Genomic DNA, 16,384 nt, shown 5'->3' with positions numbered 1-16,384 from the left:
ATATAAAATGAAACGCACGAAACGTATTACAAACCAAGTAACAAGCAATAAATCACTCATACAATAAGGTATGCACAAAATACTGCAAAGAAGTGCATGATGTTTACCAAAGGCATTCATCAGCAAAATAATAGAAAGATTTCAGATTCAAATTATTGTAAATACAATTAAATGTAGTGTGGTTTATCTAGTTTGGTTCTAACAAGAGATTAAACAAGCACTCAACTGTAATATTAAAAAAATACAATAATGTTAGCAATGCCAACTGACGGCCCCTTGAGTTTAAAACCGTATTAAACGATAGTTAGGCATTGTAACTCTAGATTCTATGACTATAGGCGCAGCCTTTTAAGGCTGTCGCTATTGGGTTATCCCTAGGCGTGAGCAGTAGCACTGAAAAATGTGTAATCCCCGCCCACCAACAGGGTGGGCCTCAATCACGTACACAGGCCTCATTCACATCCGCAGTTTGCAGATATACGCGGGTGCCGGCAGATGTTCTGCTTTCAATAAACAGCTTTTCTTCAGCTATTTAAAGGACAATGAGGCCGACACTTAAAAGGCTGAGCCTATACTCATAGAATCTAGAGTTACAATACGTAACCATCGTTCTGTGTCGTATAGGCTTCGCCTTTTAAGGCTATCGCTATTGGGTTAAAGGGCGAAGCACGATATAGTCTATGCCTCATTGGTCCCGATCAGTACCAGAAACACAGCTACATACGCGCTAGTATCGTGCGTCAGACGTAGCATAACATACGTCGTGCGTCTAACGGCACGTCATCGACGAGCAGCTCTAATGTGTCTGATAAGACACAAGCTCTCAGCATGAATATTTGACTCCACCTCACATTGTTTAATATGCGAGGGGAATAGTCACACAATCACACTCACTCTGACAAGGCACCTAGAACTGAGTGTGTCATAGAGAGGCGCGACATGTCTCTTATTAGGTAAAACCTAATAAAAGAGCATGGGGAAGCCCAGGAGGCTGCTGTGCAGATATCCTCCATAGGCATCCCTCTTTGCAGAGCGACAGAGGACGATATTCCTCTGGTCGAGTGAGCTCTGATAGTCTCAGGCGGCTCTGCCCCCGCTGACACATAAGCCTGTGTGATAGCATCACAAAGCCAATGTGACAGCCGTTGTTTCGTCAGGGGGAGGCCCTGGGAATGTTCTCTGTAATGCACAAATAACTGTTGAGATTTGCGCAGAGCCTCCGTGCGCTTCACATAACAGGCAAGCGCGCGTACGGGGCACAAGAGATGGGCTGTGGCCTCCTCCTCAGATTGATGAGGAGGGAGAGAGAAACCATTGAGTGTTATGACTCTTGATCTGAAGGAGCTAGTAATACTCTTGTATTCTAAGACAAGAAGGGGCTACAGAGAGTGCAGACAGGTCGCTCACTTAGCTGACGTCAGGGCCAGCAGCAAAGCTGTCTTGGCTGACACAAACTCTGGCATCTGGATGGTCCGTACGACCTCCTGGGAGAGGCCGAGACCCTCTAGGCGCTCGCATTCAGCGGCCAGGCCCACAAGCGCTGGCCGATCTCTGGGTAATCTATGATTGCTCCCCCTGCCTGTGAGAGAGCGTCCCGCCGCCAAGGGAGTTCCTTCGGCGGCCCAGAGAGCAGACACTGGAGGCAGGCAAACCACGGTGCACTCGTGCGTTGCGGTGCTATGAGAATCATATACAGCCGCTCCTCTTGGACTCGGTCCAAGACTTGGGGAATTAGAGGGACGGGTGGGATAGCGTACAGGAGTGTGTTCGGCCACGGTCTGTGAGCGAACGCATCCACCCCAAGTTGGGGATTATCCTTTGCGCTGAAAGAGAACCACAGCTCGCACTGTGTGTGTTCTCCCGCGTGGCGAATAGGTCGACCTCCGCCTTCCCAAACTCGCTCAATATCTGATTGATCAGATCGTGGTGCAGAGTCCAGTCTCCAGGTTTGGGACCCCCCCTCGACATTATGTTCTGGACACCGGGGATGTACGCTGCTCTGATGGAGAGCAAGTGCCTGTGCGCCCAGCATAACAGCTGTCTCGCTATGCTCAGCAGTTGTTCCGAGCACACGCCCCCTTGGCGATTTATGTATGCTGCTGTCGCCTTGTTGTCCGTGCGAATCATTACGTGTTGATTCGTCAACATTGGGGCAAAGTGTTGGACCACTTTCAACACAGTGAGGAGCTCCAGATGTGTGACGTTGCTCTGCCCAACGGCACCCCTCTCGCGAGTGTTCGGGGATTGCCCCAGTGGTTCAAATCGGGGCCCATTGATAGGGGAATGGTCACTTTGCGCCGGGTCGATGCGCAGGCGAGAAAACCATCTCTGCAGCCGCCTCATGTGAAGCAGCCCCAGCCGCACCACCGTGCGAGCGGCTGACATCATGCCAAGCAGCCTCATGACAGAGAGGGCTGTCACGACGCTGCCCGGGGAGCAGCGGCGGAGGAGAGACCACAGCGTCTCCATCCTCTGCTGTGAAAGCCGTGCTCTCATTACAGCTGAATCCAGCTCTACCTCCAAATACATCACACTCTGTCAGGGGAGGGCGGAGCTCTTCTTCCAATTTATGGCGAAGCCTAAATTCGACAGGTGGATTGCCAGCTTTTTTGTTTGAATAGCTGCTTCCTCCTTGGAGCGAGCCATCAAAAGCAGATCGTCCAAGTAGAACAGTACTCTCATTCCTGATGCGTGCAGCGGCCGGAGAGTCGTCTCCACGCACTTGGAAAACGTTTGCGGGGCTAGAGAATAGCCGAACGGGAGACGGTTGTACTGGTAGTGTGACCCTTGGAATGAGAAACGCGGGGATTTCTTGTGTTTGGGGATCACTGTGACGTGAAAGTAGGCGTCCTTCAAATCTATTGAGGTGAACAAGTCGCCTGGTTTCACACACTGTAACACTTGTCTGATTGTTAACATATGAAACGGCCTCTCCACGATGCATTTGTTGAATTGGGCTAGATCGAGAATCGGTCTCAGCCCTCCTGTTTTCTTAGGTACCAGGAAATAACGGGAATAGAATCCCTGCATTTCCTCTCCCTTCGGGACTGTGGAAATACCTTTTTTTGCTAGAAGCTGCTGGAGCTCCGCCAAAAGTGACAGTGACACAGCGTTGTTTCCACAATCCCGTTGAATCGTGGCGGAACGGAGATGAACTCCAGGGTGTGACCCTTGCTGATCAGCCTGTCCAACCATTTGGCCAGGGGGCACGCGCTCAGCCATTCTGAGTAGTGCTCCGAAAGCAGCTGTGCAGCCTCTTGTTTTGATGCGGCTGCCATGGAAACAAGCAACGCTTGAGCCCCTGCCGCCGCTGCGAGCGGAGGAGTCCTCCTCGCAGCACATGGGGAGCTCTGCCCGAAAGGGCTGGGTGTGTGTATCATTATCAGAGGCATGCCCTGCCTGCTCAGCTTGTGACCAGAGTGTAGCTTCCTCTCTCCTGAGCGTTGGGACTCGAGGAGGAATAACACTGTGACTGGGCAGCAGACTGCTGAGACTGTGAACGAGCTGCGTGTCATTCGTAGACAGAGAGCTAGTTCTAGCGGTTCTAGCGACCGTCTCGCCACATGTCATGCCAGGCACGATGTGGTGAGGGGAAAGTAATGTAGGGCTGGCTCGATCAATAATACGAGGTTTATTGACGGCCTGCCTACATGGTGGGAGATGCGTGTGAGACAGTTATGGCCGAGCCGATAGGCTCCGACGATAACTGCCGTCTTTAGTAAACAGCCGTCTTTAGTAAAGAGGTGTTTCCCGCTGTCACATGCCTCTCCCTCGCCCCGTAATAGTCGGCGCTTGTGGGGCGGGACATCGCCCCAAGAGCCCGCTGCCCGAGGCCCTTGCTGGCCGCTCGCCGCAGCCTGCGATGGAGGTGGGCGGGGCTGGTAAGCAGGGCGAGGTTGCCCTTTAAAAAGCAATGAAGGGCTGTCTCGGTCAATAATACAGGGTTTATCGACGGCCTGTCGGGAGACGCGTGTGAAACAGTTATGTCCGAGCCGATAGGCTCTGGTCTTTAACTTGGGTCTGTGGAGGAATCAGCCGTCTTTAGTAAAGAGGTGGGTGGCTCTGAAAAGAGCCGTTGTTTCCTCACCGCCACACGCTTCTCCCTCGCGCCATCATAGCCTTCGCTGGCGCTTGTGGGGCCTGTCGAGCGGAGGAGTCTTCCTCGCAGCCCATGGGGAGCTCTGCCCGAAAGGGCTGGGTGTGTGTATCATTATCAGAGGCATGCCCTGCCTGCTCAGCTTGTGATCAGAGTGTAGCTTCCTCTCTCCTGAGCGTTGGGACGCGAGGAGGAATAACACTGTGACTGGGCAGCAGACTGTTGACACTGTGAACGAGCTGCGTGTCATTCGTAGACAGAGAGCTAGTTCTAGCGGTTCTAGCGACCGTCTCGCCACATGTCATGCCAGGCACGATGTGGTGAGGGGAAAGTAATGTAGGGCTGGCTCGATCAATAATACGAGGTCCATTGACGGCCTGCCTACATGGTGGGAGATGCGTGTGAGACAGTTATGGCCGAGCCGATAGGCTCCGACGATAACTGCCGTCTTTAGTAAACAGCCGCCTTTAGTAAAGAGGTGTTTCCCGCTGTCACATGCCTCTCCCTCGCCCCGTAATAGTCGGCGCTTGTGGGGCGGGACATCGCCCCAAGAGCCCGCTGCCCGAGGGCCTTGCTGGCCACTCGCCGCAGTCTGCGATGGAGGTGGGCGGGGCTGGTAAGCAGGGCGAGGTTGCCCTTTAAAAAGCAATGAAGGGCTGTCTCAATCAATAATACGAGGTTTATCGACGGCCTGTCCATATGTAGCGGGAGACGCGTGTGAAATAATTATGTCCGAGCCGATAGGCTCTGGCGTTAACTTGGGTCTGTGGAGGAAACAGCCGTCTTTAGTAAAGAGGTGGGTGGCTCTTAAAAGAGCCGTTGTTTCCTCACCGTCACATGCTTCTCCCTCGCGCAATCATAGCCTTCGCTGGCGCTTGTGGGGCCTGTTGAGCCTGTTGCCCGGGGCCCTTGCTGGCCACTTGCCGCAGCCTGCGAAGGAGGCGGGCGGGGCTTGTAAGCCGGGCCCGGGAGGCGAGGCTAGGCTTGATTTTGTGGCCTTGAGCGTCTGGGTTTCTCAGACACCTGGCCTGCTGGTATCTGCAGATTTGATGCGTGAATGAATGGCGGCTCACATGAGCCGGACGCTTCCCTAGTCACCGTGGACATATCTGGCCTCATATGCCGCTTTTCCACCGCACATGTAGCTCGACTCGACACGACACGACTCGACACGACTCGACACGGTAGCAGCGCGGGTCCTTTTCCACCGCAAATAGTACCTCCGGGACGTGGGCGGGGTCGGCTGCGCGAAAGGGCCGTGACGTATTTTTGTATGCGACGCAAACAACACCTACGTAACCCACACATGGACAGAACCCACATAACAACAATGGAGAACATCGATGCGATGGTATTCGTGTTCGTATTATTAGCTGGCATGTTGAAGAAGTGGAATATGTTGGCTGCGGCGCTGCTATGGCTGTTACCAGCATGGTTGCCATGTCGCTCTCGTGACTTCGTCACACTCTCTGGCCAATCAGTGGCCGGCCGTCTGCCGACGTCACCTTTTAGCATCGGCTCAGCCGCTTGGAACCTAGAGCGAGGCGGTACTAGAAAAAGCAGCCACTTCAGGTACCAGATACCATGTTTTCGCGGTGGAAACGCAAAAAAGGCGAGCTGAGTCGAGTCGTGTCGAGCTGGTACCATGCAGTGGAAAAGCGGCAATAGTATGCATCACACTGGGGGTAAAGGATAACAAGCCTACCTTGATGAACTATGTTGCGTGTTCATTAACAGCGGTTGGGTTTGTGTTGGGTTTTTCTGCTTATTTCTTCTTTTCCTCTGTTACTTGCCTGCTGTTTGTGTGTGTGTGTGTGTGTGTGTGTGTGTGTGTGTGTGTGTGTGTGTGTGTGTGTGTGTGTGTGTGTGTGTGTGTGTGTGAGTGTGTGCGCGCGTGTTTGTGCACGCGCGCTAGTTTGTACGTGCGGACGTGCGTCGGTGCAGCTCAGAAGTTGAACTGCACCGAGGTGGAGTCCTTGCCCCCTAGTGGTACCACATGCAATAATAATACTTACTTTGTCATGACTGATAAATTGTCTCTTGTCTCTTGTTTCAACAAACCGCCAATAAGAACCAATGCAAAAGGGTTCAAATGTACCACTATATCAAAACTAGAAAAGCTAATTTTGTTATTGTTTTGTCCAAAAGCTTTAATTTGTTTTAACCCACGAGCTGAACATCAAAATAATAATTATAAAAAAAGGTATTATATGAACTGTATTATCTAAGCCTGTATTTGTTACTTAGGATCATGAGGATTCCATTTGTTTTTTATTTTATTTCTTGCATTTTATTGCTGATTCTTTTGTTTGTATTTTTTAAACATGTTCAATAAAAAATATTAATAAAAATACGGGTAAAGGTTACCTCCCCTTTCTCTGCTTTGCCAGCCCAGAGAATTTGGCCCGACCGACCATGAGAAAATGAGCTACGACCGTGTGAGCTCAACCCACATTGTTCATTCACGGAGAGACATCATAGCTTGCAACTTGCAAGCATGGCCGTTGCTCAGTGTTCGGATGTGCAAATTAACACAAAAGTATATTTTCAGTTCCTTCATCCGAGCCGCTGAAGTACCGGTGGGTTAATTTAATTTTCTCTGGAAATGTGCCAGTCTGCGCCGAACATTTCATCGATGACTGCTTCCTCAACTTGGTCCAATACAAAGCTGGACTTGCAGAACGTCTGAAAATGGAGTCCGGATTAGTACCAACTCTCCTCGGCTCAGATTCAAACCTCGGACGAGTAAATCCACTACCGCTATATCATTGTGTTGCTTTGCTGTGTATTACCTTGTTATCCTTATAATGTTGTTGTAGCATTAGCTCTACAGCTAACAGACAAGTTAATGCTTGATGTTAAAGTAGATGGCATCAGGTATGTGTGTGAATGCACACACACAAACACTGAGTGTTGGACAATTCTTTGTTATTTGGATAACCGTTCTGACTGAGCGTGCACCTCTGCAAACCAGGGGGATCACACGAGAATGGGCAAATTTCAGCAAAGGGGGTACGGGCACTGATCTCTACTACCAAGGGAATGTCCCGAATCTTTAAGAATGTCTGCTCACCATATTACAATTAATACAACTGTATTTTACCAGCTACGTGACCGCAGTAGTTCTAGCGTTTTATTGTGAGGAGATAATCATACATATGGAGCGATCCAGGCCACCCGTAACCCGTGTTTTCACAACCCTCTACCAGATCGATGACCTCCGTTACAGCTCGTAACTTATTGTCTAAAATGTGTCCCAGAAACGCAGCATAATGTTATTCATCGATCTGGTACGAGTTCACCGGTAGTGAGTTGCGGGTTGGACTGCCATTCGAGGGCCCACTCATATTTTCCCCTTCACAACTGATTCTAATCAATGTGTTATTAGCAGGTTTCTGAAGACCATTGCGATGATGAGATTAACTTTTAGGTTGTTATGCAAACAAATTAATTATGGAAAAAAAATGTATCATGCCATAAACATGCTTATCACATGTCCTCTTGCAACTTGCATCTGGAATACATACAAAGTAATACATTGAGTACTTGTTGTTTCTACACAGGCCAGCACATCAAGTGCTTACATTCAGCTGCTTCTCTCATGCGATGTTGCCTGCCATACAGACCACCTGGAAACACATACTGTTGTAGGCACACAGCTATCCTTAAAGACTTTTCCGCCCCACTTTACAAATGAAGGTATGTACTTTCCACCTTGAGTAAATTTACTTTTGATGTAGTAGATTCTAGGCAGCATAGATTCTAGGCTGATAGTAGACTCTAACTGCGCTAAAAAGCGTGGTCCTCTTTGGAAAAGCATCATGACCAGCGCCCTGCTAAAACACGAGTCAAACTTGGGAGTTGTATTTCAAAGATTGAATAAGTCCAGAGCCCAGAAGGGTTTCAAGACGGATGCCACATGAGCTGGTTTATTATTCTCAAACATCAATGAATTCAAAATGTATAAATGTTAGCTGATCAGCTTACAGGGAAGGACACGTTGTCACTTGCTATTTTCAAAATAGAATAAGTGCGCTTGTCTCGCATTTCGTTTTGTGCTCGGATCATTTTGCGCTGGTGTTCGTTCAGTGTCCTTAACCTGGCCAACCACTTGAGCTTTGAGTCTAGGGAGGACGGTGCTGGAGGAGATGTCCCTCTCCAAAACTGTGAATCTTTGTCAGCAGTACACATTTTAAACCCTCTGTGTCAATGGTACATGCACATACATTTAAATTGTTTATTTAATTTGTGCAAATACACACTTCCTTCTTTTATGCAAACAGTGTCAAAACAATTACTTGGTCTTTTTTTTCTCCCTCTGCAGAAGACTGCGATGCCTTTGGAGACCGTAGCACGCAGCGCGGCGCCACCTCTAAGAATCTGGGTGTGGACGGCCCTGGCTCCTCCCACATGTCCAGTCACAGCGGGGAGCTGAAGATCCTGAGCGTCTACGGTAAAGGGGAGGGCCCACTGGCGGTGGACGGCCATGACACCCTCTTCACCGCGTCAGAAGTGGAGGCCCTGAACTCGCTGTCTGCGGACCACAGCGTGGCCAAGAGCCTGGAGCGCGGTGAGCGGCTGGTCTGCCGCGAGGAGCTGAGTGTGCAGGTTGGAAATCATCTTCTTATTCAGCATCCAAATGAGAGGCTTCCTCTGTTATAACTCCAGCACACACCCTTAGAAAGCACACACCTTTATGCTTCAGTATACGCTGCCAAATATACCTGTCTTATGCCCAACTTTTACCTTGCATTGTCCGCGCGTTTACACTGACCGAGATAATTTACCGGGTTGATTTCGCACCCCAATTTACCCTCTCAGACCCTACAGATATATCGGCGGTTACGTTTTGATATAAACGCGATTAGACAGCTTTGCAGTTCCAGGGGAAGGACTTGGGCAAAGGTGTTGCTGCATTGTCTCTACAACGGAGACAACGCAGCGATATCAACATGAGTTCTTCTAACTGGAGAGATACTGAAATCCGCAAGATGCTGACCATCATGGGAGAGAAGGTGATGCTGTCGCATTTAACGAAGGCGGGGAAAGATGGTACTATCTACCAGAAAGTACCAGAATAACTTTCCTTACGATGCATGGTCAGCCAAAGAAAGAATATGTTGTCGTTTTTGCGCTCATAAATAGTTGATTGCGTTTTAGCCTAGACTCGGATGTGAACTCATTCTTTCATGCGAGTGTCTTGAATCAAAAGGAAAAAATACATTCAGAGTATGACATTTATGGTTAAGAGAGGTGTAATCTCTGTGCGTAGCCCCGCCTTCTCCAGTGAACCAAGAAAGCTGGCGCCGTGCCGACGGGGGATTTTACCCCCTCGGTTTTACAAAGGCAAGAAAGTGAAATTGCAGGGCGTTCAAAGTCGAGACCGAACCGGCTTGGCAGTGTACAAATGCGTATTATGTCCTTAGTGGAAAATGACGACTATTCCGTGCAAATGGAAGAATATGTCTTGTGTGTGTTTCCTTGTTTTTGTGGAAAGCAGCAGACCCCAGACACCATTTCAATCAAGGTTGAAGAGGATATTGGTGGAGGCATGCCCGCTGTAGGTTAGTAATATACATTGCATACATGCAAGCAAACGACCTGGATCAACTGGGAATGTACTCGATTCTAATTGCGTAGAAAAGCCTGGTACTCTTTGGAAAAGCATCATGACCAGCGTCCTGCTAAAACACGAGTCAAATTTGGGTGTTGTATTTCAAAGATGGTATCAGTCAAGGGCCCAGAAGGGTTTCAAGACAGATTCCCCATAAACTGGTTTATCATTCTTCTCAAATATCAATGAATTCAAAATGTATAAATGTTAGCTGATCAGCTTACAGGAAATGACACTTGTTATTGTCAAAATAGAATAATTGCACTTTTCTCACATGTCATGTTGTGCTCGGATCATTTTGCGCTGGTGTTTGTTCAGTGTCCTCCACCTGGCCCACGCTTGAGCTTTGAGTCTAGGGGGGAGGGTGCTGGAGGAGCCGTCCCTCTCCTAAACTCTGAATCTTTGTCTGCTGTACACATTTTAAACCCTCTGTGTCAATGGTATATTTAAATAGTTTATTTCATGTGTACAAATACACAATTCCTCCTTTTATGCAAACAGTGTATCAAAACAATGACTCTTTTTTTTTTCTCCCTCTGCAGAAGACTGCGATGCCTTTGGAGACCGTAGCACGCAGCGCGGCGCCACCTCGGAGAGTCTGGGTGTGGACGGCCCTGGGTTCTCCCACATGTCCAGTAACAGCGGGGAGCTGAAGATCCTGAGCGTCTACGGTAAAGGGGAGGGCCCTCTGGCGGTGGACGGCCATGACACCCTCTTCACCGCGTCAGAAGTGGAGGCCCTGAACTCGCTGTCTGTGGACCACAGCACGGCCAAGAGCCTGGAGCGCGGCGAGCGGCTGGTCTGCCGCGAGGAGCTGAGTGTGCAGGTTGGAAATCGTCTTCTTAAGCTACGTTTACATGATGATGGTCTGTACAGAAGACGAAAAAGTTGCGTCTTCACTTTTTATTCTGGTTCAAACAAGCGGTTTCGGGAGGAAGACTGCGTGCCTACGGTGACGCAAATGTCTGTGGAATTCAATTGGGTATGCATCCCAGGAAGCTAGGTGGTGCTGTGATACACTATCACACAACACCACCATGTCTGAGCGTATGTGTAGAATCTTCTTTCTCGTGAAAACCGAAACATAACTACAGTTCCTTCTCTGTTCAATAATACTATCTGTCCATATCCTGTACATTTCGTGGAAAGACTCCTGTAAGTTTATTAGAGCTGCCAGAGCAGCTCTAATAAACTTACAGGAGTTTATTAGAGCATATAAATGTGCATATAAATGACAATAAAAACATCTTGAATCACTACAGTGTGTACACTCACTCACTCACTCTCTCACTCTCACTCTCTCTCACACACACACACACTCTAGAGCTTGGAGAAATCAGAGTATGCAATTTGTTGTCATGAGGTGTAATCTCCCTGCGAAGCCCCGCCTTCTCCAATGATTTAAGAAAGCTGGCTCCGTGACGAAGGGGGATATTACCTCCACAGGCAAGACAGTGAATTTGCAGGGCGTTCAAAGCCGCGACTGAACCAGCTTGGCAGTGTAATAATGTCGGTCCTTAGTGGGGATTGACAACGATTCAACGATGTGCAAATGAAAGAATATGCCTTGTGTGTGTTTCCTTCTTTATGTGGAAAGCAGCAGACCCCAGACACCATTTCAATCAAGGTTGAAGAGGATGTTGATGGAGGCATGCACGCTGGAGGTTAGTAAGACACATTGCATCTATGCAAGCAAATAACCTGGATCAACTGATTCTACCTGCGCTAAAATGCCTGGCCTCTTTTGAAAAGCATCAGGGGTCTCATTTATAAAACTGTGCGTGGGATCGTTACTAAAAATGTGCGTACGCCCAGAAGCCAAGTTTTGCGTGCGCCAAAAAATATTTGGATTTATAAAACACTGCGTACGCACACCTGTACGCAATCTTTGCTTTATAAATCACATACTGACTATAATTGTGCGCAGCTGAATCAGCTTCACGTTCGGCCCTCTACACGCCCCTTTTTAACCATAAATGGTCAATGCAAATGACCTCATGAATGCGATCTGCATATAAAACAGACTCAGATGCCGGTATTATGTCTTGTTGGAAACAATGGCAGAAGTACTGAGAAAATCAAAAAAGCGATATTTCACGGAGGTTGAAGTGGAGACACTTGTGGGTGAGATGGAGGCCCGAAAGGTAGTTTTGTTCGGCGGTCACGGGATTGGAATCGCCAACAACAAAAAGCAGAGTGAGTGGCAACATGTTGCTGCAGCAGTGAACTCTGTCAGTAGCACGGAGCGCACAGTCCCAGAATTAAAAAAGAAGTGGTCGGACATAGAGTTACATATTTTTATGTAGCCTACCAATAAATCGTTATGGTCCCTAAATACCCTCTCCCTCCGAATCCTGCATGGTCCGCCAGAAGTGCCATATGGTGCAGCATTACCACGGCGCTCACCTCTGTATTTATAGGGTTACGGTAATAAGACTGACGAGAACGCCTTGGATAATCAGTTTGTAATTACCCACGTAAAATGTTCTTGACCATAACCCCTTTTTAATGCCTGATTTGTCATGAAAAGCATCAAGAGTAACGGACAACGATTGTGATGAGTGTGGCTTGGTTTTTTTCACACTTGGGATTTAATTGACATTTGATCATGTGTTTACAGTGTCACATAAAAATATTATGTTATTGACACATGTTGGACAGATGCTTTATTCCATGCAGTCGCGCCGTCAGTGGACAGTATGGAGTGACGGGATTAAATATAGAGAATTTCTTTTTATTTCTATTCTAAGGAGATATTTCTGGAGTTATAACTGAGAAATAACGCAGCGGACTTAAATTATTCTGATTAGGATTTAACGCATGATACGGGTTGAAATTAAATTGATGAAGGGCGATGATAAAACATAATCGTTCTTCTCACTCTGCAATTCTTCGGTCTGACTTCAGTTCACCACCACACCGTCTGTGTCGCCAATTCTCCTTTTCCTCCAAACCATGCGTACGCATGGGTCAGAGTTTGCTTAGGGCTGCGCACATTTTCCCGTCAAGTTGGTTTTTTATAGATCACAACCTTGGCGTGAAAAGTCAGGTACGCAACTTTCAGCCCCGTTTTGTGCGTACGCAACGGTTATAAATGAGACCCCTGGACTGGTATGGGAGAAATTAAGCATTACTTTAATATTAACTGAGTATTATCAGGCCTATATATCATATAGGTACATTAATAGTGGAAAGCAGCTAAAATCATCTCTGAATTCATAGGCATACTATGGGACTCGGCACGGTGCCAGAGAGTCTGGGGTCAAGGCGTACTGACGTCAACCTAATGTTTGGATTAGATTTGCGTCCACCAGATGTTTAGATTAGTCAACCTAATGTTCAGATTAGCGTCAACCTAATGTTCAGATTAGATTTGCTGAGGATGTTGACCACACAGCTAGAGTAATGTATGACTGACCGGCTGTGGGCAGGCATAAGATATGGAGAACAGCTCTGTTTGTGAGGATAAAAAGCCCGGGATCTTATGGGCGTTAGTGTCTTTGCAAACCGGACTCGGCTTTGTTGTTTCTCGTTTGCGGGTAACAATAAAGTCTCTGTCAATACTCGATTTTTTTTGCTCTCTCTTAGTTAGTCGAAGTGTTAGAACTCGGTTAATTTCCACCACACCGACACCCTGCGAAAACACAAGGACTACTATAAAGTTTATAGTAGAATGGTTTACATCTTCTTCATGGCAGGTGTCAGGAACTTTGAATCAGAGGCTGTATCCGCTCTGATTCAAAGTATAACTACGGTATTGGTAAAACATGTGATCGGATGCAACGGATGACCTGGGTTGTGTCTTGATGACCTCCCCACATCCTTAAAAGGCGGAGACGTAGCGGTGCCTTCTCAGCTGGAGGCTTTGACCCTTGACCCCCCCCAAGGGGAACAAGGAAAATGCATTATAAACAAAAAGATGTTAGAAAGAAAGAATGTCAAAATATACTTCTTCCAATACACCAGTGTGTACAAAGTACTTACTGTATCCCTTTGTGCAATTAATGAATTGAAACCATTTCTTTCTCTGCCTTTGTTTTCCTCTCTGAAGAAGACGTCAATGACATCAGAGACTGCAGCACGCAGCGCGGCGCCACCTCGGAGAGTCTGCGTGTGGACGCCCCTGGCTCCTCCCACATGGCCAGTCACAACGGGGAGCTGCGGATCCTGAGCGTTTACGGACAAGGGGAGGGCCCACTGGCGATGGGCGGCCATGACACTCTCATCGCCGCGTCAGAACTGGAGGCCTTGAGCTCGCTGTCGGCGGACCGCAGCGTGGCCGAGAGCCTGGAGTGCGGCGCGCGGCTGGTCCGCCTTGAGGAGCTGACTGGGCATCGGGGCGGCCGCGAGGGCCGGCACGGTGTCTTGTGTGGCAAGGTTTTTCCCAACAATGCCAATATGATCGTCCACATGAGAACCCGACCCGACGATAAGCCGTACGGGTGCGACCAATGCACGAAGAGCTTCAGACTGCAACGCGACCTGAAGATCCACATGCTGACTCACACCGGGGAGCAGACCTACAGTTGTGACCAATGCACGAAGAGCTTCAGTCAGACATCGTACCTGAATCGCCACATGAGGACTCACACCGGGGAAAAGCCCTACAAGTGTGACCAATGCACGAAGAGCTTCGGACAGAAAGGCACCCTGAAGATCCACATGAGGACTCACATCGGCGAGAAGCCCTACAAGTGTGACCAATGCACGAAGAGCTTCAGACTACAATGCGACCTGAAGATTCACACGCTTACTCACACTGGCGAGAAGCCCTACAGCTGTGAACAATGCACGAAGAGCTTCAGTCAGGCATCCTATCTGAATCGCCACATGAGGACTCACACCGGGGAAAAGCCCTACAAGTGTGACCAATGCACGAAGAGCTTCGGACAGAAAGGCACCCTGAATCTTCACATGAGGACGCACACCGGCGAGAAGCCCTACCAGTGTGACCAATGCACAAAGAACTTCAGACAGCATTGCTCCCTCAAGATACACATGAGGACTCACACCGGGGAAAAGCCCTACAAGTGTGACCAATGTGCAAAGCGCTTCAGTCGCAAAGGCGACCTGAAGATTCACAGGAGTTCTCACACCGCAGAGATGCCCTACAGGTGTGACCAATGCACGATGCGCTTCAGTCTGACAGGCACCCTGAAGCTCCACATGAGGACTCACACCGGGGAGATGCCCTACAAATGTGACCAATGCACTAATTGCTTCAGTCAGAAAAGCTACCTGAAGAGCCACATGTGGACTCACTCCGGGGAGAAGCCCTACAAGTGTGACCATTGCACGAAGCGCTTCAGCCGGAAAGGCAACCTGAAGATCCACATGAGGACTCACTCCGGCGAGAAGCCCTACAGGTGTGACCAATGCACTATGCGCTTTAATCAGAGCTGCAAACTGAAAATCCACATGAGGAATCACACCGGGGAGAAGCCCTACGTGTGTCTGCAGTGCAACGCCAGCTACAGCAACCAAAGAGATTTGAGTGTGCACATGCTCAAGCACACGGGGTAACGGGACGCTTTGATTGAGACCTGAGTCCTGCATTTGTTGAAATGTGCTCCTTTCTTTTTGCATCATGATTAAACGCTTTCCAACCTTTAGAAAGGTGGAAGAATAACTTCTTTCTACGACACTTCTGACTGCAAAATAAATGATTTACTCTTAGAGCTTGATCATAGGAGGATACAGGCAGCAAAGTTACCAAGCATTCGCTCAATTGCAAATGCAAACTATCTTAACACCTTTCAATTCGCTCCGTGCACAATATGGCGACCGTTGACATTCTAACTTGTTTGTGTGGTCCAGTACTTCCGGTCCACACTTCCGGTGATCAGACAGCGACACCGAAACAGAGCTTGTTTGCTTATTAAAGAGTTGGTTTTTCCAGAGATCATTTTTTCATTCCAATTTTCATTCCCCGTTGACGCTTCGGTACGGGCTGAGTGGAAGCAGAGAATCCGTGGAATGGGTACAAAATACCTGCACCCAGAACGAGTGTCTGGGAACGACGTCCGCGGGCCGAGAGTCCCGCGATATTCAAATGACATTTCAATCCGCAAAACGTTTTGCAAAATCTTTTGCAAAGCGTTCGTTTTGCGGATTGAAACGTCATTTGAATATCGCAACACAAGGAGCGTGGCAAAATGGTTTGCAATCACGGGGACGCTATAGCTTTTCAATTTGAATAAAGGAACTCAAAGAAATTGGACAAAATGTTATTCTATTTTTATTGTTATAACTTTTGCACATTTTATTGAGGATTGCATTGTACCTTTGCATATTAAAATACACTTTGAATAACGTATTTACAAATTACATTATCAAATTGCATAATGAATTGTCAATTGAATAATGTAATTGCAAATTGCATTGCCATTTGAATTTTGCTACATAGATGCTTCCATATTATCTATCTCTTCTCTCTGCATGCAGTTGTGTTGCGCGATTGCTGCTGAGGGAGGTAGCCTATTTGATTGATTCGCTGAATGGTCCAATCATGTGATAATAAGACATGAAAAACAATAGACCTCTGAAGAATAAATCCCGCGTCCGAAGCTCCGGTTCCCTCATCGTACATAGCAAACTGTAGGTGGCGAACAAGATAATCGGAGTCAAGTTTGGATACACACACACACACCCCAAAGTTGACCTCCAATTTACCA

The 16,384-nt window shown here is 48.1% G+C and overlaps 1 protein-coding gene across 3 annotated transcripts; it reads left to right on the top strand.

The window, feature by feature from the left end:
* The first annotated feature begins 6,509 nt into the window (after window positions 1-6,509).
* Window positions 6,510-15,847, top strand: LOC115542280 (zinc finger protein 436). Of its 3 annotated transcripts, none has more exons than XM_030354517.1 (5): window positions 6,510-6,675; window positions 7,660-7,795; window positions 8,421-8,704; window positions 11,311-11,374; window positions 13,762-15,847. In XM_030354517.1, exons 1-5 carry the CDS (start codon window positions 6,520-6,522, stop codon window positions 15,231-15,233), a joined length of 2,112 nt encoding a protein of 703 aa, XP_030210377.1. In that variant the 5' UTR covers window positions 6,510-6,519; the 3' UTR covers window positions 15,234-15,847. The 3 variants fall into 3 exon arrangements, with proteins under 3 accessions (XP_030210377.1, XP_030210378.1, XP_030210379.1); XM_030354518.1 differs by having other exon boundaries at window positions 6,510-6,841; XM_030354519.1 differs by lacking the exons at window positions 6,510-6,675; window positions 7,660-7,795 and adding an exon at window positions 7,803-8,308.
* Window positions 15,848-16,384: the final 537 nt, after the last annotated feature.

Source organism: Gadus morhua, chromosome 4 (genome assembly GCF_902167405.1).
Source record: "Gadus morhua chromosome 4, gadMor3.0, whole genome shotgun sequence".
Lineage (NCBI taxonomy): Eukaryota > Metazoa > Chordata > Actinopteri > Gadiformes > Gadidae > Gadus > Gadus morhua.
This window is presented reverse-complemented; position numbering and strand designations above follow the sequence as displayed.